General features: G+C 51.1%; 1 protein-coding gene across 12 annotated transcripts in view; it reads left to right on the top strand.

The window, feature by feature from the left end:
- Positions 1–21231, top strand: part of IL4R (interleukin 4 receptor) — a 39960-nt gene that overhangs the window by 5921 nt on the left and 12808 nt on the right. For 2 of the 12 annotated variants that reach the window (XM_060078137.1, XM_060078142.1), the window contains 7 exons: positions 742–827; positions 3351–3506; positions 7201–7333; positions 13616–13703; positions 14105–14279; positions 16004–16158; positions 17358–17509. In XM_060078137.1, coding sequence (XP_059934120.1) covers positions 13634–13703; positions 14105–14279; positions 16004–16158; positions 17358–17509 — 552 coding nt within the window. In that variant the 5' untranslated portion in view covers positions 742–827; positions 3351–3506; positions 7201–7333; positions 13616–13633. Of the gene's footprint in view, positions 1–741; positions 828–3350; positions 3507–7083; positions 7334–13612; positions 13704–14104; positions 14280–16003; positions 16159–17357; positions 17510–21231 lie in introns of those variants that run through there. The other 10 variants (XM_060078141.1, XM_060078140.1, XM_060078145.1 and 7 more) reach the window with 8 other exon arrangements.

Here is a 21231-nt window from a genome sequence, read left to right as displayed (position 1 = left end):
ATAATTCACTCAGTCATTCTTCCTCTTCAATCTGGCTTTGGGCATGATCTAATTGGTCAGAGTCCCACATAAAAACCATTGCCTCCCCCAAAGCCTGCCCAGTCAGAGAGGAGGGAGACTGTCACCTCCTTGGATCTGGAGCCCATACCTCTGTTGATACCACCTGCAATCATACTTTGTAGTGGCCACACCCCAGTTGGGGCTGGTATTGATTGAACTTGTCAGCTAAACCCTCCAGTTCTCTCGTCTACACGAGCTGCTGTCAATTAAGGTTTCTGCCATTCTGAGGTTCCTTGTCTGAGGCTAACAATCGTTCTCAGTCTTTCTTGTTTTCTAGTAAATCAACTGCAGGCTATAATTTTTTCTCTGAGCACTGCTATGGCTTCATTCCACAGGTCTTGTTACACAGTGTCATTCACTACTAATTATTATAGTTTATAATTTCCCTTTTGATTAAAAGTGTTATGTGTGTTATAATTTTTTTAAGGTAGATGGAATTTTTAAAGTTATTTTTTGATTGTTGATTTCTGAATGTATTGCATAATGGTCAATATTTGTAGATTCTATGATATCAGTGATGGAGAATTGTCAAGATCGTCTTTGTAGGATTTTCTGGTCCATTTTTTTTCTGTTCCTCTTGTATTTGAAAGGATGTGTGTTTTTGTTGGGTTAAAGTTCTAGAAATATATTTTGTTCACGCTTACTAATTATATCATTTATATTTTCTCTGTTTTTATGTAGTTTTCTCTACCTGATTTATCTCCCACTATGATAGAGGAGCTGTTCATTTTTCTCTGGTCTCTCAGTTTTTTGCTTCATTTTTGAAGGTATGTTGTTAGGTGCTTATAAACAATATACAATACGAATAGAAGAGGGTTTTTGATTTTTATACCTTCTTGGTGAGCTGCTCCTTTTATCAGTATAAAACAGCTACCTTTCTTTTAATACTTTGATGCCTTAAATTCCATTTTATTCAGTATGAATATTCCTATACCTGTTATCTTTATTTGCATTTTTCCTGACTAATTTTCCAATTCTTTATTTTCTTTTCTTCCCCTCTAAAGTCGAAGGACTTTTCTTTGACCCCAGGCTGGTAGCCACATGAGTTTAAAAAAAAAAAAAACAAAAAAGAAACTTGCATTTTAGTCTCAGCTCTGCAACCCACTTGCTCAGTGATCTTGGGCCAGTCGTTTTCCCTCTTTGGGTCTCAATTTCCTAAACCGTAATAACATGGGGATATGACTTGCTTTGCCCCTCTCTAGGGTTTTTGTGAAGATAACAACACATAGTGAATATGAAAGGCATTGTAAACATCCCTGTACTCATATTAGTCATTGGTTGTAAACATTGGCCAGCATTCCAGGCAGTGAGAATGGCATGTACAAAGGCCTGGAGGAAGGAACACACCCACAGTGAGGCAGCCAACGACTTCAGTTTTGCCGTCACTGGTTGGCTGCCTCTGCGTTCGCAAGGAGACGTCTATGAGACACAGTCCCTGGCCTGGAGGACTTTCGGTCTGGAAATGGAGCAAAATGATGCGCACAGCTCACTCTTTATGAGAATGGAAATGATGTTTGGACAGAGGGACAGGCAGAGCTGGGAGGTGGGAGGAGGAAAGAGTAGCGTTTGACCAGGAACATCCTGAGAGGGTGGCCTAGGAGGAGGGTGCTGAGAGGCAGAGGAAACAGCCCAAGGGAGGTGGGGAGTCTGTGGCTCATATGGGGAGGGTGGGGCAGGGCTGGGGGGTGTAAGGACTGCTCTTTGATCCTCTCGTCCACACCCCCTGAGGAGGAAAGCAATGGGGCTTGCAAAATTTTGGAATTCCTCACTGACAAAATGATGCTGCTCAGCCACACGAGGGCAGGCGGTGATGGCGTGTCTCCAGCCTCGCTCCCTCTCATCACCGTAACAGCCGCATCCCGCGGGGACAGAAGGAAGGAACGTTTGGGGGTGCCGGAGCTTAGGGAGTTTAGGGAAGGTGCGGGGGGGGTGTCTCACCTGTTGCTCTTTTCCTCTCACTGGGGGTCTTCTGATGTCTCAGGACACCCACTCACCCAGGAGGACATCACCTGGTGGTTGTAAGCCACAGAGGGACCACAAATGTGGGGTGTGGTTTTTAAAAATTGAGCATTTCAAAACCAGGGTAATATACATACAAATCTGGATTTCTAGCTTCTTGTGAAAAATCGAGCACCCTAGCGACCCCTAGGCCTTCATTTACACGGTGCAAAGCAGAGTGGCGGGTGCCTGTTAGGACCGGACATGTGCTCGCCACCTGCCCCCTCTCTACTCACTGAGGTCATGCATCTGCATTCTCTTAGATATTTGGTTGACGTTGGGGGAGATGACCCTCCATGGCCATGAGAGGTGGCTGGGAGCTGGGAACTGCCCCCGGAGGGAGGGAGCGCTCCATTGCTGGAAGCAGGCAACTAGAGGGTTGATGGCCCTGTGGCAAAGGCCTAGGGGGACTTGAAGTGTTAGCTGGCTTGGACTCCAGGGTCTTTGGGGATCCACCAGCCCTGAGAACTGGCTGTTCTGAGACCTTCGTTGACAAACCCCGATAGCCTCGTGCACCCTCTGCTCTATTCCCTTCCCTCTCACCCATCGTTTTTTTCTTTTTCTTTTTATTGCAATGTGCATGCAGACAAGTGCCCAGCTTCACAAAGTAAACACAAGCGTGTATAACCTGATCAGGAAACAAAGCATGACTAGCCCCCCAGAAGATTCTCTCCCGCCCCACCCTCCCCAGGACACTTTCCTGACCACTAACCCCAAGATTGGTTTGTGTCCTTTTGGGCTTTATATAAATGGAATGAGTATTGCCCTTTCAAGCCCAGCTTCTTATACTCAGCTTGTACTCTGAGACCCTTCTGTGCTGTCATGGCAACTGTCATGTACTCAGGGTCTGTACTTGGCGTTTGGAGACGAGCTTTTGCTGCCTGCTCCATCAGCACTGCCCTAAGGCTCTTCTACCCAGCTATGCCAGCCATGGTCTCTTTGCCTCCCCTCAACCACCCCAGGAGGCAAGTGGTTTAGCTCTCATTTCACAGAGAAGGAGACCGAGGCTCTGAGAGGACCACAGTGTGCCAAGGTCTCCCAGCCAGTCAGCGCAGAGTCCACGCGCTTAGGCTCAGAGTTACGCTTCCGCATCTTAGATGCTCTGGGGTCCCTGCCCATGTGGGTGTCCCCACACATCTGTGTGTCCCTGACCGTGCCAAGAATGATAAAGGGTGAGACAACAGAAAGAAATCGAGGGAGAGCCCCATCCCAACCCCCGCCTGTCTGCAGACACACCATGAACAGGGATCTCTTATCTGTGCTGACATGCTACTGCTTTGTGTTTGCCCAAGGACCAAAGTCCTGGTCCCTGTTGAGACATGCTTCCTGTGAGGACTGGGCAAACAGTGGTCGGTGGTGGAGGCCAAGTTCTAGTTCATCACTTCCAGCCTCGTTACCTTGGGACTATTTCCGAATTCCCCGGAGCCTCAATTTCCTCCTCTGTGCAGGTAATGTTTAACCACATCTTCCACACGGGGCTTGCTGGGAGGAGCAAACAGAGAGGTGTATAAAAGGAGTGAATTTACGGCTGCTTCCTCCATGCCAGGTGCTGTACTGTGACTCCAGAACCAAAAGATCTGGGTTCAATTCCCAGGCCCACCTCTTACTAGCTGTGCATCCTTAGGCAGGTTCGTGGACCTCTCTGGGCCTCAGTTTCCCCATGTCCACAAAGGGAATGATAATAATTGCACCTTCCATGTTCCTCTGTTGGGGAAGGGTGGAACCTATGGGCAGAAAGGCCCAGGGCATGGTCTCTAAAGACTCAAGGAATTGGGGGCAATCATGGTGATTTCTGGTGACCTCAGGAAGAAGGTGAGCCAGGAGCCGTGACTGTCACTAAGACAGCCAAAATCTAATCATCTTGGGGCCGAGACATCTTGGATCTGTGTATCAGGGCAATGAGCAGTAATCAGGGTAATGCCCCAATTACCAGCTCTCTGGAGATCAGCTCCCCCCTCCCGTCTTGGCGTGGCCAAGATCGGTGTGGTGCCTGCCTTGGGGTATATAAGGAGACTCTGAGCCAGAATTGGTCAGTGCTTATCCAACAGTAAGAGGCAGAAAATGCCAGCTCTGGGAGCTGTATCCCTGCCTCCATCAGGGATGGCTGGCCAGGCCTCACTGCACACAGCCAGGGGGAGTTCGTTCATTTATTCTTCCGTTCAGCAAATATGTATGGACACCCCCTACTGTGTGCCAGGCACTGTGCTAGGCTGTAGGGCTATAGCAGCGAACAGGGTGGGCACAGCCTGTAGGAGCTGGTGTTCTCTGGGGGATTTGGACTGTCAACAGGACACATGCGTGTGTGATAGGCAGTGAGGAGTAAGTGCCAGGAAGAGAAATAAAGCAGGAGAAGGGGGCTTCCCTGGTGGCGCAGTGGTTGGGAGTCCACCTGCCGATGCGGGGGACGTGGGTTCGTGCCCCGGTCCGGGAGGATCCCACATGCCGCGGAGCGGCTGGGCCCGTGAGCCATGGCCGCTGAACCTGCGCATCCGGAGCCTGTGCCCCGCAACAGGAGAGGCCACAACAGTGAGAGGCCCACGTACAGCAAAAAAAAAAAAAAAAAAAAAAAAGCAGGAGAAGGGCTTGCAGACTGATGGAGGCTGGCCGCTGGTCCTGAGCAGGTGGCGTCTGCACTCAGGTCCTCAGGTGCAGCCTCCTCCCTGGGGGCACTGGTACCTTCTGAGGATGGGTGTGGCTTCCACGATCCTAGATGGAGTCACCCGGCTGCCCCTCCCGTGGACATTTGGACTTAATGTGTCCGCAGCCAGCGTGAGCGTCCGCATTGCCATAAGGTGGCTGTTAGCACAGGATGCCAGCCTGTCCCCAAGATGGTGCACCCCCTTGGGGCTCTGGCCCAGCCAAATCCCACGAAGGAGGTTCACGGTCTCCAGCCCCGTCCCTCCCTTCTCAGACAAGGCTGTGTCTCTCACTCTGCACAGCCCCCGTGGGCTTCAGCCACAGCTGATGACCTGCAAACCGGTCTCCAGCGTGAGCCTTCCTTCTGAGCTCCAGGCCGCTAGGACGTACTGCCTCCTGGATGCCTCTTGGGGCCCATCGCCTACTTGGACTCACCAGGTCCACAGTATGGCGAAGTGCGTGGTCTTCCGCAGCAAGACCACGCCTCTTCCCGGCACGCACCACCATCCATCCGCCCATGCTCCAGCCCAAGGCCACCTCCCTGCTCCCAGCTCCCAGCCACCAGTCATCACCAAGTTCTGGCACGTCTACCTCCCAAACAGAGCTAGAGCCAGCCTTCTCTTCTGCAGCTCGAGCGGCACCGCCTCTTCCGTCAGCTGCTCCTGCACTCGTTCTCCACACGCAGGCCAGAGTGGGCTTTCTGGAAAGCAGCTCCTCTCCTGCTCAATAGCCTTCAGTGGCTCCCTACTGCCCTGAGAATGGAGTCTGAATCGCTTACCACCCCTGGTAGACAGTGCTGTCCTCCGGCCCTTCTGATTGCACTGCTCTCATCCCCCATGACCCCTACCCCTCTCTGCAGCCAAGGGCCTGTCTTGTAGGATGGGAAATGGGCCACACCCTCCCTATCTTAGGATCCTTCAGAATCTGTAAAATGGGTTTAATAATTGTACTCATCTCATACAGGGTCTTAAAGCATCCTAGAATAGTACCTGGCATGAAGGAAGCACTGTATAAGTGTAAAAGTCAGAATAAGGTAAAGTACATATGGTCAGTTATTGAGTACCTGCTCTGTGCTGGGCACTGGCTAGGCGTTCTGCTTCCAGAAGATAGAGCACGTACCCTGCCCTCATGGAGCCCACCATGCCTTCTGGGGGACGTTCTTCCTTCCTCTCCACATGCCACCGTCCCTCCCCTGGAGGATTGTTTTGTTTTTGTTTTTTGCGATATGCAGGCCTCTCACTGTGTGGCCTCTCCCGTTGCGGAGCACAGGCTCCGGAGGCGCAGACTCAGCGGCCATGGCTCACGGGCCCAGCCGCTCTGCGGCATGTGGGATCCTCCCGGACCGGGACACGAACCCACGTCCCCTGCATCGGCAGGCGGACTCTCAACCACTGCGCTACCAGGGAAGGCCCCCTGGAGGATTCTTGTTCATTTACCTGCCCCCTGGCCCCCCACCAACCCTGTAGGACCAGGTGGCCCTTCCTCGCCCCTCCTCACTGACAGCTCTGTCCTCACAGCCTCTTACGTATCTGGTGATGCCTGACCTCACACTGGTCCTTCCCACAGCCCACTCCATCTTCGTGGGTGGCACCTCCATCCTTTCAGTGGCTCTGGCTGAAAAGCCTCAGAGTCATTCTTGACCCCTACTTGTCCCCTTTTCTCTGACCCAGCCCCCGAACTCCATTCTGTCAGCAAAGCCTGTTGACTCTACCTTCACAACATATCTAGAATTTAACCTGTTCTTACCTCTTCTTCCCTACAACCCTGGTGCACCTGGCACCTGGTGCCTGGGCTAGTCCAGTGGCCTCCTCATGGGTCCCTGCTTCTGCCCTTGACCCCAGAGGCCAGAGGGAGCCTTTGAAGTCTCACCTCTGTGCCCCAAATCCTCCAGTAACTTCTCTCCTCGCTCAAATGTTTGTTAAGGGAAAGAAGGAAAAAAGGCACGAATGAATGAATGAATGGCCTTTTGCACATCTGTAGTAGCTGGCACATAGTAGGTGCTGAGAAAACACCTGCAGCAAGAATACATGGGGCACAAGCGAGGGGGTGAGGACCAGGAGCACACAGTAGGCACGGGGGGAGCCTGGTGCGCTCTTTGGCCCAGGTGGCTGGTTCTTGCTGCTGCCGCCCCTCCCCTCCACTCTCTGGGTTGGGGGTGGGGCAGGCAGGCAGAGCCCAGGCCATTTTGGGGCCCTGGCCAGACTTCCTCACTGTCCTGGGTGGGGCTGGTGACGTGGCTTTCGCTTCTGGGAACCGTAGCTGGGCAGCAGTTCTGGGAAGGCTGCTGCCCCGTAGAGAAGTGTATCCCTACCCCCCTGCCAGACCAGCTCAGCAGAAACTTCAGGCCAGCTGAAGATTGTGGAATTTCAGGGGTCAGTGGCTCCGGAGGGAGGTCACCCACAGCGCCTGCTGTCCCGGGCTTCCTGTCCACATACCTCTTGTCACGGGACCAGCTGCATCCTGTCTGCTGATCCAACCTCCCACCCCCTCCACGTCGATTTGCAGCCAAGAGAGGGAAGAGGACCAGGAGGCCTGCACACCCCACTGGCTTCAGAAGAGCCCCGCTGGGTCGCTTCTGTACCGCTGCTGGCTTCTGACATTTCAAGACTCGCCACTCATCTCCCCCCAAATAAAAGGAGTGAGTTAAGTTTGTCTCCGGGCCAGCAGGAGTGTTTTCCCACTCTGGGTGCTTCTGCTCTTTTCTTGGTCAGGCTTTCACCCACTCTGCTGCTTCCTAACTCCATGAACTTGGCTTTGTCACTTGCCCTCTGTAAGCCTCAAGTTTCCTCTTTGGCCAATCGGACTAATAACACCACATGCCAGGACTGCAGGGACGACATTCTGAGAGGCAGTGGTGCGTGGATTCTGGAGTGAGATTGCCTGGGTTCAAATCCCAGCTCTGTGACCACAAACGAGTGCTGTGACCTCTCCGTGCCTTCGTCTCCTCATCATTACAATGGGGATTTTTTTTAAATTAATTTTTTATTTTTGGCTGTGTTGGGTCTTCGTTGCTGCGCGCGGGCTTTCTCTAGTTGCGGCGAGCAGGGGCTACTCTTCGTTGCGGTGCGCGGCCTTCCCATTGCAATTGCAGTGGCTACTCTTGTGGTGGAGCACAGGCTCTAGAGCGCAGGCTCAGTAGTTGTGGCGCACGGGCTCAGTAGGTGTGGCTCGCAGGCTCCAGAGCGCAGGCTCAGTAGTTGTGGTGCATGGGCTGAGTTGCTCCACAGCATGTGTGATCTTCCTGGGCCAGGGGCTCGGAACCCGTGTCCCCTGCATTGGCAGGCAGATTCTTAATCACTGCGCCACCAGGCAAGCCCTAAAATGGCGATTTTAATGGCATCTACTTCATAAAGTTGTGAGAACTAAATTGCTTAATATATTATAAGCACTTAGAACCATGCCTGGCACATAATAAGCACTGTATATGCATGGCAGTTATTAGGGGCAAAGGCTTGGTACATACTCCATGTTTAAAAACAGATTATTGTATTCATTGTTGTTGAATTTTAACCAATCATTCATTTAATAGATGTTTCATGAGCACATACTGTGTACATGTTAGGCACTGTTTAGACACAGGGGACAAAGCAATGACCATGGCTATTTTACTTAAAGGAATGTTTGTCATACTGATTTGTAAGACCACTTTATATGTTAAGGCCCTTCACTTTCTGTAATGTAGATTGCCACTTTTTGCTAATCTTTTGCTTGCTTGCTTTTTTTCTTTATGGTGTGTTTTGATCTGGGGAAGTTCAAAACATTTCTGCAGTCACATCTTTCTATCTTTGCCATCTACCTACTGAAATAAAATAAACATTCACACATATAACCTCAGAGATATGATTAGAGATGGTGATAAGTATATGACAGAAATAAACAGGGTGCTGTGATGAGAAGTAGCAGAGGGTGCCCTTGCTGGATGGTGTTTCCAGGTGTAAAGGGTGCGAGGGAGGAAAGGGACAGGGGTGTGTCAGAAGGCCAGTGGGACGGAAGGCTCGTGGGGGAGGGAGCAGGAATAGGAGGGGATGGTAGTGGGGACTCCGGGGGCCAGATCATCAGAGGGGCTTGGGTGGTTTGGGTTGGGGTTTTTTTTTTTTTTGCATTTTCTTAAACTTCTTATTTTATGGTAATTGTTGTAAGGATTAATCCACGCAGTTGTAAGAAATAATACAGAGAGATCCCCTCTACTCTGTTTCCCCCAAGGGTAACATCTTACAAAACTATAGTTCAGTATCACAACCAAGGTATTGACATTGATAGAAACCACTGATCTTCCTCAGATTGCCTCCGTTTTACTGGTACTCGTTTGCGTGTGTGTTTGCGTGTTTGCACACGCACACACATGTTATTTTTATTAGTTTTGTTAGCTTGCTTCTTATTAATTTATCACGTGCACAGTTTTTGTCTCCACCACTGCAGTGAGACACAGAACAGTCCTATCATCACAAGGATCCCTGTGTTGCCCTTTTATAGCCGTACCTCCCTCCCTCCCTGCTGCCCCCCCCAACCCATGCGGCAACCACGAATCTATTCACCATTTCCATAGTTTGATCATTTCAAGAATGTTACATACAGGGAATCAAGCAGCATGTAGCCTTTTCGATTGGCTGCTTTCACTCCGGGGCTTGGATTTGATTCTGAGTCAGAGATGCTGCTCTTGGATGGGCTGTGGACCCCTGGGGCTCTGTGCCCCCCCAACACACACTGGTGGTAAAAACATCTTTCAAGAGCCAGAGGCCAGTGAAGTGAACAGACAGATCATGGCCTGGTTTCCAATTTGAAAATGACTCTGGTTTCAGCATGGAGAAGAGACTCGCATTTGCAGCAACTGCTAACTGCCCCCCACGCCACCGGCTCCCCCTCGTTTCAGCGTTCTCCCCAGCCCCAGACTGGGTCTTGGAAAAATCTTGCCACGACCCTATTCAAAGACCCTCAAAAACCACTCATTGCGGGGCTTCCCTGGTGGCTCAGTGGTTGAGAGTCCGCCTGCCGATGCAGGGGACACGGGTTCGTGCCCCGGTCCGGGAAGATCCCACATGCTGCAGAGCGGCTGGGCGCTGAGCCTGTGCGTCCGGAGCCTGTGCTCCGCAACGGGAGAGGCCACAACAGTGAGAGGCCCGCGTACCGCAAAAAAAAAAAAAAAAAACACTCATTGGCTGGGGGACGGGTGTGGCTTTGACCTGGAGTCCTTACTTGGGCTTCAGTAAGCTCAAGTAACCGCTGTGTGAACCACTAAGACGGAATGCAAAATTAAATGTGTGCACTTTTCTGGAAAGAGGGCTTGGAGTTTGCATCGGAGGTTCAGATGGGTCAGGGACCTCCAAAACATTGAGAACTCTGGGGTCTAAACACAGATAGTGGTTAAGAGCTAAGGCTCTGGAGCCTGGCTGCCCCTGTTCAAATCCCAGGACTATCACCTCTCTGTAACCTCAGACAAGTCACTTAACTTGCCTGAGCCTTGGTTTCCTCCCCTAAAAATGAGAAAAAATACTAGTAGCTACTTCATAGGGCTGTTTTAAATATTGAATTATTGTATGTAAAATGTTTAGAAAGAAACTTTGCATGTTTAAATATTTGGGTAAATATTGTATGTTCGCTGAGTGCATGAGGAGGCTGCAGGCAATAGGAGAGCAGAGCCGTTTAGGGAAAGGCCTTTTGGTCCCTCTGGGATTTTCAGGCCCTGTCTGTATTAGTTGTCATCCCCTTGACAAGCTTGAAATCAGCAAGATTTCTTCCAAACGGATGCACAGTTACGATCGGGTACTATCACCTCCCTGGTTTTGGCTCTCATATCTCTGTTAATATGGCTTTAGCTAGAAGAGCTCTTTTTTTTGTTTGTTTGTTTTTTGTTTTTTGCAGTACGTGGGCCTCTCACTGTTGTGGCCTCTCCCATTGTGGAGCACAGGCTCCGGACGTGCAGGCTCAGCGGCCACGGCTCACGGGGCCCAGCTGCTCCGCGGCATGTGGGATCTTCCCGGACCGGGGCACGAACCTGTGTCCCCTGCATCGGCAGGCGGACTCTCAACCACTGCGCCACCAGGGAAGCCCTAGAAGAGCTGTTTTGATTATTGAATTAATCGATGTAAAATGTTTAGAAGGAAGCAGGTTGACCAACTCTTCCTGGCCCATTTCATTCCATCTTGTTGGGTTCAGTCTGTGGTTCTAGGAGAAACTGGAGTTGGTATATTGGAAGGTACCTTGGGCTCAGAAGCCAGCAGACCTGGATTCTGACTCTGGCCCTGCCCTCTCGCCAGCTGTGGGACCCGATGAACAAGTTATTTGATCTCTCTGGCCTCGGTTCCCTTAGGAAGAAAGTGGAAATAACAACCCATCTTGCAGGGTTCTTGGGCAGAGTCAGTAAGGTAATAACTCTAGTGCACATGGCAAAAGGTCAAGCACATGTGAGTACTTGATAAGTAGTGCTTTGTTTACGCAAATGCTTGGTTCAGCATAAGGAAGCAGTTTCCAATAGTCAGGCTCTGCTCAAAAGTGACCTAGGGGTGACCACCCCATCCATGGAAACAGTACAAGCAGAAACTGGATGGCAACGTGTCAGAGATGGGATCTCGGCAGGCACCCCTCTTCAGGTGCCACTTGGGCTGGGCAGGTGACCCCGAGACTCCCCCCAACCCATACACGTCAGGAATCCCACAGTCGAGGGTGTGGACTTGAAATTATTTCCTTTTGCCATGTGCGTTACACCCTGATCATTTGGTAATTATTCTTTTTAATTCCTCTGCTTCTCTGCACCTCTACCCTTCGTTCCCTGTGATGTTCAGAGAGGCCTTGTCACCACCACATCTGTGCTGCGGTTTCTCCTGAGATGCAGCACCTGCTATCCCTGTCAAACCAGTCAGTGTGTGTGGGTGTGTGTGGGTGTGCACATGCCTATGTCTGGATGTGCCCTCCGAAACAGATCAAAGATAACACCCTGACCGCTGTAGATGTCATGATTTAGTCTACCCTTGGGGGGGTGCTTCACTCCCCCACACCTTTCTAAAGGACTTTACCACGGTAGCCTTTCTGCTGTGTGACCTAGGACATGCGTCTTGACCTCTCTGTTTCTCTTTATTCAAAACTGGGGCTAGAGTGACCCCTTTGCCATCTCTGCCACAGGATGCGGTGGATGTCTGTGAACTCACAAGAAGGAAGGTTGCTGGGACTTGGCAGAGGAAACCAGCATCACTGTTTTCCAAACCCCACTCCCACCCCTCCTTCCTTGGTCTTCACTGTGGCTCTGCCAGGAAGGCCAGTTGAGGCTTTGAGTGGATACCAAGTCTCCCACTAGGGAGAGCTTTCCAACCCCGTGCTGAGCCCATCAGCGGCCCCACATCATGTCCAAAGTGAATTTATTCGACAGACTTGCTTAAGCACGTGCTGTGTGCCAGGCATTGTCGTAGGTACTAGGAGATTGGCCGAGCACAAGACAAACACAGGCTCTCGGGACAACAGACACACAACTGAAAGGAGAACATTTCCCATTCGCCTTGCCTTTTGCCCCCAGGGCACTTTTTGAGGAGTACAGGCCGCTTCCTGCATAGACTGCCCCTCAGTGTAGGCTTGTCTGATGTTTCCACGTGATTTGTGCACTGGGGGCAGGGACCCCAGGGAAGTGATATTGTGTTCTTCCAAGGGCATTGTTTTCAGAAAGCTCATGACCTTGGTTTGTCCCGTTCCTGGCCATGTCAACACTGACCATTTGGTTAAGGTGGTATCTGCCAGGTTTCTGTATATAAGGTTCTATACAATTACATATATCAAGTATTGTATGTGAATTATGTAAAGTTAATTAATATGAGTTTGTGGGGAGATACTTGGAGCCTGCTGTGGTGAAATAGAGCTGTCCCTTCCCCCCACTTACTCATCGTTATCACCGTAGACTCCTGCACCCCTATTTTAACTCTAAGGGTTACAGTTGATTATATAATATTCATTGTGAGGCTCTAATTGTGCCCATTTTGGCCAGTGGGCGTCCATTCTAGCTGGCTCCTATGTCTTTTCAAGAGGTCCCCATCATTCATGGAGCACTTCCTTACTTTCTGGCTTTTCTTGTACTTTCCCTGCTCCTGGAGCCAGCTGCTTCTCCGAGGAGCCCTGGTTCCTGTCAGTAGAGAATAGTATTTAGAAGCCAGGACCTGGGCACTGGGATGGCACGATCATCAGATGCAACGCATGATTCTGGACTAGATCCTGGACTTATTTATAAAGGGCATTGCTGTGGCAATTAGCAAAATGGAAATAGGGTCTGTGCATTAGCTGGCAGTAATGCATCCCTGTTAATTTCCTGATCTGGATGGTTGTATTGTAGTTATGTCGGCGACTGTCCTTGTTTTTCTTTAACTTTTTTTTTTTTTTTTGCGGTACGTGGGCCTCTCACTGTTGTGGCCTCTCCCGTTGCGGAGCACAGGCTCCGGACGCGCAGGCTCAGCGGCCACGGCTCACGGGCCCAGCCGCTCCGCGGCATGTGGGATCTTCCCGGACCGGGGCACGAACCCGTGTCCCCTGCATCGGCAGGCGGACTCTCAACCACTGCGCCACCAGGGAAGCCCCCCTTGTTTTTCTTAATAAACACTGGAGTATTAAGGGGCCATTTATTCATTATGAACAGATGGATGAATAAAATGAATAAATGAGAGAGAAGACAGAGAGAGAGACTCAGAGGGAATCAGTGAGAAGGACAGGGAGAGGAAAGGCATGGGGGTAAGAGTGAATTCGTGGTATGTTTGAAGAGCAGCAGGAAGTAAAGGTGTGCAGGGGGGCAGGTGCAGGCCTGGTGGAGAGGGAGGCGGGGCTGGGTGGAAGGGGCGTGTAGCGGACGGGGAGGGCTGTATCTGGAGGTGAGCTCTGAAAGCTGCGCTTGGGATGATGCGGACCGTGGGAATCATGAATCAGCGCTAACGGGCTCACTTGCTCCCAGCAGGCGCTGTAGGATCTCCCAATGGAGTGGCTTCACTCTGGGCTCACGTTTTCGGTGGGCTGTCTGATCCTGGCGTGGGCGGCAGGCTCTGGTAAGTCACCACCTCTCATTCATTCATTCCTTCCTTCATTCAGCAAACCTTTACAGTATTGACTGTTTATGCACCAGGCTCACGCCATAGGATAGATGCCTGTGATGGTGGGATAGCTACCCTTAGACTGACATATATTTCCTTTAATTCGGCCAAGGGCAGGTAGTTGGCATTTGCATACTATAAAGGTGCATTTGGTCTGTCTCCGCTGATGGACCATGTACCCAAGGGTATATCTTCAGCTGCAGGCATCACCCCAGTGCCAGCTGGGAAGCTCACAGAGCCCCATTCCTGGCCCCTGCATCGTGAGGACCATGCCTCAGACAGTGGTTTCGTTGTTTTGTGATGGGCCCCTTGGTCCTGTTTGGGCTGGTTTCCAACTCATCCCTCTTGGTCGTCAGGCTCCAGCTGCTCAGAGGTCTCCTGTGTCTCCCCAGGGAGTGTGAGGGTCCTGCAGGGGCCCACCTGCTTCTCCGACTACGTCAACATCTCCACCTGTGAGTGGGAGATGGCCCAGCCCACCAACTGCAGAGCCGAGCTCCGCCTGTTCTACCAGCTGAAATTTCCCTACTTTGAGTAAGCCTGGGCTGGAACTGGGAGTTGGGGAAGGTTTGCCTCGGAATTCACCTGGCTCACGTGGTACCCCGGAGTGCGTGTGCTAAATGCGGTTCACAGGGGCTTACTGGGCATGGTAGAGATGAGGTGCCCTGGGGTGCAGCGTGTGTGAGACACAGCGAGTGCGTCATGGTGCTCCAAGCTCAGTGTCACCGAGGCACATGGCGTGTGGATGTGGTGGAATCCTGGACTAGACCAGCAGTTCTCAAGCTTTTTCGTCTCAGGACTCTCTTGCGTGCTTAAGGATTAGTGAGAACCAGGGACTTCCCTGGTGGTCCAGTGGCTAAGAGTCCATACTCCCAGTGCAGGGGACCCAGGTTCTATCCCTGGTCAGGGAACCAGATCCTACATGCCGCAACTAAGAGTTCGCATGGTGCAACTAAAGATCCTGCATGCTGCAAATAAGACCCGGTGCAACCAAAGAAAGAAAGAAAGAAAAGAATTAGTGAGGACCCCCAAAGCTTTAGTCTGGGTAGCTTACATCTATCATTATTTCCCCTATTAGAAATTAAAACAGAAATTTTAAATCACAACAGCCCACAAGTTCACATTCAACAGGCTGTCGGAGCAACGGCATCATCACACATCGTGTAGCCTCTGGAAAAGTCCACTGTACACTTGTGAGAGAAGGCGAGTGGAAATGGCAACTAATGTCGGAGTATTACTATGAAACCAGTTTGACCCAGTGGAATCCCAGACCACACTTTGAGAACCTCTGGGCTAGACCCTTGTTTGGGGGTGCAGTGTTAGCAGTGGAGTTCACAGCGATGGTTGGTGGACCGTGGAACTTGGGATATGTTTTTCCAGGTGGTTCACTGGGATAATCCATGGTACACGGGGGTAACCACTGGTATAGGTGGTGCCCCAGGACATGACCCAGTACACAAGGCACACAGTTATGGAGCACAGTGGGATATACAGCACACCTGATGTGGGCTACACTGACAGAGTTGTTATTCCGCAGTATGCTAAGGTGGACCAGCTGTGCTTCTGTATGTGATACATTGGCCTAGACCAGGGATCTGCAAACTATGGCCCATGGGCCACATCTGGCCTACCACCTGTTTTTATAAATAAAGTTTTATTGACACACAGCCATGCCCATTTGTTTACGTATTGTCTATGGCTGGGGCTTTTTTGTGCTGTATCAGCAGAGTTGTGTAGTTGGAACAGCAAGAGTATGGCCCTCAAAGCCCCAAATATTTACTATCTGGCCCATTACAGAAGACGTTTGCTGACCCCTGGCCTAGTCCATGTCTCACATGGGGTTGGCTGTTTTGGGTGACACATTAGGATTAGGCTGTGGGGCACAGGATATGTGCCTGCCAAGCCACAGTCTGCTGTACTGGGCTAAACTGTGCTACCAGAGGGGTGCTGGAACAGACACATATGTTGTTACAAATTCTTTCATGCCGTGGGTTCTTCCCTTTTGCTGGCTTTCAGGGTCCAAGGCTGGGGCCAGGGGCCAATAAGAGTCCATGGTGGGTGTGGTGAGGGGCTGTGGCCAGCAGGGAGGTGGTCCCAGGCCCCTGTCCCCATTGCATCCTGGCCACTCTGCTCCCAAGTTCCCAGATCTGGTCCTCAAGGCAGGGTGACCAGGAAGCTGGAAGGGCCTGTGGTTCCTTGAGGTGTATCCTGGGATGCCCGTGGGTCACATGACTAGCCTAATGAAACATATATGTCAGCAGAAACCACACGTGTGTCCCCGAGAACAGAGCTGGCGCGGTGTGCATGTGCCATATGCATATGGATAACGTGGTCAGTGTGGACACCTACCAGCTGGACCTGTGGGCTGGCGAGCGGCTGCTGTGGAAGAGCTCCTTCAAGCCCAGTGAGCATGGTGAGCAGGGTGGGGCAGGGTGGGGTGGCATAGGGCGGGGCTGCAGTTGTTCCCACAGCGGCCAGGTGCCGGGCAGGGGAGGCAGGCTCCATTTGGGGGAGGGGGCCATTCAAGCAGCCTCCAACCCCTGATGGGGTTGTTGCCCCTTTCTGGGCCTCAGTCCTCCCATCTTTGAAATGGGGTTGGGCTCAGCAGTACGTCAGGACCCCTTCGGTTCAGATATTTCAACCCCCTGTGTTTAAGTGCCCAGATCAGGGTGCTGAATGAGGCGTATTTGGTGGAAGCCATGCTTGCTGCAGATCAGAAACTGAACTGGGAACCGTCCTTCCACCCTCTGTCAACTGTTCAGCTGCTGCTTCTTCAGACAGTCTAGACCATGGGAGGCTGACCTTATCCTGGTACCCAGAGTTCCCACAGGAATTCCCCAAGAGCTTGCTGGGGTGTAGTAACAGGAGTTTAAAACACTACTTATTGCTGTATGATCTTGGGCAAGTCATGTTACCTCTCTGAGCCTCAGTTTCCAAAAGACAGTTATTATCCCTATTTTGCAATTGAAAAAAACTGTACATGGTTCAGAGAAGGCAAGTAACCTGCCCTCAGGTCACACAGCTCCTCAGCAGCAGAGGCAGTATTCTCACAGAGCTCACAGTAGTCACCACTCCATCAGCAATTCCGGAAGGGCTTACTCATACCCGGAGCTGGAGGGTGTGGGAGGGAGGTGATTTAAATTGACCCATGAACGAATCCATGAATTGAAAGAATTTTTATAAGTGTGTGTTGATTTTAATGCTCATTATATACCTGTGATCTCATGGATATGATTGCTTTAAAAGAGACTAAGTTTTAAACCACATGAATCAAAATAAAGAAAAATACTTAGTAAATAATAATACAGAGCATAGAGGTGGCCAGTAGAGTGAAGGATGAAGGTAAAAAGGCCAAAGTTTGGGTTACTTTGCTTATGCATTTTGCACTCACTGTGGAAATGTAGTTAACAACCACTAAAGTGCTAAGTAGGATTTCAGCACCATGAGAATCGGTATCAGAGTTTTAATTCTCCATTATGACGAAATCTGTGTGGTATCCCATCAACGTATTCCGGAGGTGGTGTTGACCGAACATCTAAATGGTCTGCAGGCTGGGCCGGGCCTCCTCCTGATGCCCGGCCCAGCCCCTCACCAGGCACCACTTCTCCGCAGTGAAACCCCTGGCGCCCAGAAACCTCACTGTTCATGCCAACACCTCCCGCACGTGGCTGCTGACGTGGAGCAACCCGTACCCTCCTGAGAATCACCTGTACTCCGAGCTCACCTACCTGGTCAACATCTCGAATGAGAACGACCCCACGGATGTGAGTGGGCGCCCTGTGGGGTCTCTCTGTGACCTCTTGAGACTCAGACGGGTCGAGACTCAGGCTCTAGGGCGGGAGGTGGGGAAAGTGACCCGCGATTGGATAGCAAACCCTGGCGATCTGGACCCCCAGCTTCTCCTCTGGCTCTGTGCCGAGACCAGGCTCTCCACTGCTCTAGGCCCCTGATTCCCAGCGTGCAGACAGGGGGGTTTATTTCCAGGCACTGTTCCTCATCTATAAAGAAGGGCTCTGGACCACATTTGTCTCCTGGGGCGGGGACACTTGGGATTTTAGGTGATACCTCCAAACACACTTAGATGAGCGAATCCCAGGGTGAGACGGTCACTCCACGCCCGCTCCTGCCCGACCCTGACTGTCAAGGGAGGCATCTCAGCTGAGCTGATTGGTTTACTAATCCTCCTCTTTAACAGAGAGAAGAGGCTGAAGGCTCAGAGCCTTCCCCCAGAAAACAAGTTCAGCTGAAATTTAATGCCGTTACGTAGTTCTGATTGCATTTACTTTATGAGGTGCTTACGGCATTTCATACTTGTTTTCCAGTCATAGCAGTGGCAGTGAGGTTCCATTTTATTTTATTTTATTTTATTCGATTTTATTCGATTTTATTATTTTATTTTATGATGTTCCTTTTTTAAAAAAACGAATGTATTGACATTTTTAAAATAGGGAGAGCTCATTTGTAGGAAACGGTCAAGTAAATAATCACAGGGGCTACACAGTGGATGGCTTGGCCCACCTCTATTTTAGGTGCAACTGGGGGTGGAGGCCATTTGCAGCCACCCATGTTTTCCCCTCAGATATTCCCATTGCAGGGATGACATCTGAATACCAGGGGCCCCAGAGTCCCACAGAGCTGGGTTCCAGTACCTGCCCTGCCACTTGCTGCGTGATCTTGAGTTTTTGGCTCAACCTCCGTGTGCCTCGGTTTCCCCATCTGTAACATGGCGATAACAAGAGTACCCATCCCATAGGGCTGTGGAGAGCAGGAAATGTATGACACAGACAGGCTCCCCTGTCATAAACATCATCCTCCTTTTCTCCTGAGTGCCACAGGCCTTGGAAATCCCATCTGACTCTCCCTCCCACGCCCTGGCCTGTAACTGTTGAGGGTCTGCTGGGAGCCATGCCCTCGTGTCCCGGGACCCAGGCTGGCCTGGCTTCGGCTGCCAGGGAGCAGGCCCCTGACATCTTGAGCCGTCACATCAGCTTCTGTCCCTGCTTCTTCTCTTCCTGGCCAAGCCGGGGGGATGGCAGGTGTTGATTTACATCTCACAGGTGTGGTTTTCCTCCTTGGCACTGGGCCAGGATGTGGGGTGGAAGCAGGAATGGGGCAGCCCGGCTCTCAGCAATGGAGAAGAGGTGGTTGGCACAGACGCTGAGGAAAGACGCAGGTTCAGTTTTGTCAGTAAATCCCTTTCCCATTCCTGGGCCTGTGCAGGCTTCGTTCAGGGCATAGGCTGGAGGGGAGAGACGGGCACAACCTGTAGGGTCCAAAGGAATATCATTTATTTGCTTATCATGGCTGGATCCAGGTTCCAGGAATCTCCATCCTTTGGTCCTGCTTTATTCTGTGTTGGCTTCATTCTTAGGCAGGCTCTTCCCTCATGTAGCTGCCAATATGTCTACTAGCAGCTACAGGCCTGCATCTTAAAACCGCAGTGGGAAAAGTTCTTCTCTCCAGATAGTCCCAGTAAAAGTCCTGGGGCCAATGATCAGTTACCTGCCTGGGATCACATGCCACTCTCTGAACTGTCGCAGGCTGTGGGCAGGAGATGAAGTGCTGGTGAAGTGCTCTCACTGGCCGGGGCTGAGTCACATGCCCACCTCTGGAGCAGGTCAGGTCAGCCTCACCCAAACCAGATGGGCTGAAAATGAAGGAGGGGTGGCTCCCAAAGGAAGTTCTGCGGAAGAGGAAACAGAGACTGGGCTGGCTGAAACACAGCTGGGTTTAGGACCCAGCACCAGACTCCAGCCAGCGGACAGAATTGGTTGGTGTGCCTGGGCTATGGCTTAATGGTCATGTAGGTGCTCGGGGCTGCCCCAGGCCTCAGAATTCCAGGTCCAGCTTCTCTTGCTGGTGGGGCAGAATCTATTGAGACACCCTTCCCCCATCTCTCCCTTCCCAGGGACAGAACCGGGCCCGAAGAATTCCTCTTATTAGTCATTGGCCAGAGATAGTCACATGCTCCTCTCTAACCAGCCACAGGCTAGGGAATGAAATAGCCGTGATTGGTTTAGACCAATGAGAATTAACCCTGGAACTGGAGACAGAGGCTTACCTGCCCTGAGCTTTGGGTACCCGACCCCAGTTGTGTAGATGCTGGGTGGGTGCCAAGCTGTGTTTGCTACAGTATTGCAGACACCACCTGTGGCTCAGACTGGTGGGATCAATTCTAAAAATATTAGAAACTTGCTGTGGAATTTGGGAGATGGAGGTGCTCATTGTCCTGGATGATTTCTGGACAAGGTTCTATAATGGAGGTAGAGTTTTGGCTTGGGCAGTGAAGGATGTATAGGAGTTCTCTAGCTAGGGAATGGTAGGCCAGGCAGAGGGAACTACATGAGCCAAGGCTTGGAGGCATGAAAATTCATGGTGTATCTGAGGATCATGGGGCTGTGGGAGTGTGTACAGTGAAAAAGCAGAAAATGAGGCCACAAGTTTACTGAGGGCCATGAATGCCATGTTCATGATAATGTCTCAGGTGCTTACCATGTGCCAGGCTCAGTGTGTATTATCACCAATGACTGGGAAAGCCCTGCAGGTGGGAAGGTGTTTGTCCATCCATTTTAGTGACCAAGGACACTGAGGTTTGGAGAGGTGGAATGACTCGCCCAGTGTCCCACAGCTGGAAATGGCCAAGCTGGGATTTGAAGCCAGGATTTGGACTGAGGGACCTGTGCTGTTCTCTTCTTCTGGATCTTTCTCTCAGAATGGTCTCCCGAACACCTGGCCTTTTTGTTAAAAAACACACCAACAACAGGTAGTTCCTCGGAAGCTCAATTTCTTTTTTGTTTCTTAGTAAACCATTTCCCAATTCCCTACTCCTCTCTAAGGTGTGTGATTCCTTCAGTGAACCAGATCCAGCTGCTGCTTCCTGTTTGCTGCGATTTAGAAAGAACCCTGGCAGTAAGAGTGTCCTTCTCTCCCTGCCTTGGTCTCCTCCTGCCACTCCCAGCCTGTCCCCAGATTCCCTGGAAAGTTCCCACTGCCCTCCAGTTTCTCCAGCAAGCTGTCAGGACTTTGCTTCCTTGCTGTGCACACCTCCCCTCGGCTCACTTTACACCAGACCGTTTCCCCCAGCTGCTTCCAACCTGCCAGCAGGAGCAGTGTTGCCAGGATCTGGGAAGGTGCTGCAGGGGATTCGAGGGGGGGCTGCGAAGGGATGGACCCTCCCCAGGGGAAGAAGCCCAGGCAGAAGATTCAGGCCACTGTCTTGCTGTCAGAATCCATCCTGAACCCAAATTTTACTTCATTTTTAATTTTTTTAAAGTCTTAAAAATAAAAGTAATATTTACATGAAGTAAAAAATTCAAATGCTACCAAAGGACTTAGAAAGGAAATACGTTTCTCTCCTAACTATCCCCAACCTCCAGTACCTCTCCCAGAGCTTGACCACTGCTCCCGTCTCTTGCCAGGAGGGGAAGGCCAGGCTAGAGCAGGCAGAGGGTGTGGAGGCACGTGTGTCCTTCTGGAGAGAGTTTAT

The sequence above is a fragment of the Mesoplodon densirostris genome, chromosome 16 (genome assembly GCF_025265405.1).
Source record: "Mesoplodon densirostris isolate mMesDen1 chromosome 16, mMesDen1 primary haplotype, whole genome shotgun sequence".
Classification (NCBI taxonomy): Eukaryota; Metazoa; Chordata; class Mammalia; order Artiodactyla; family Ziphiidae; genus Mesoplodon; species Mesoplodon densirostris.
Note: the sequence above shows the minus strand (reverse complement) of the source record. Positions and strands in the feature narration are given on the sequence as shown.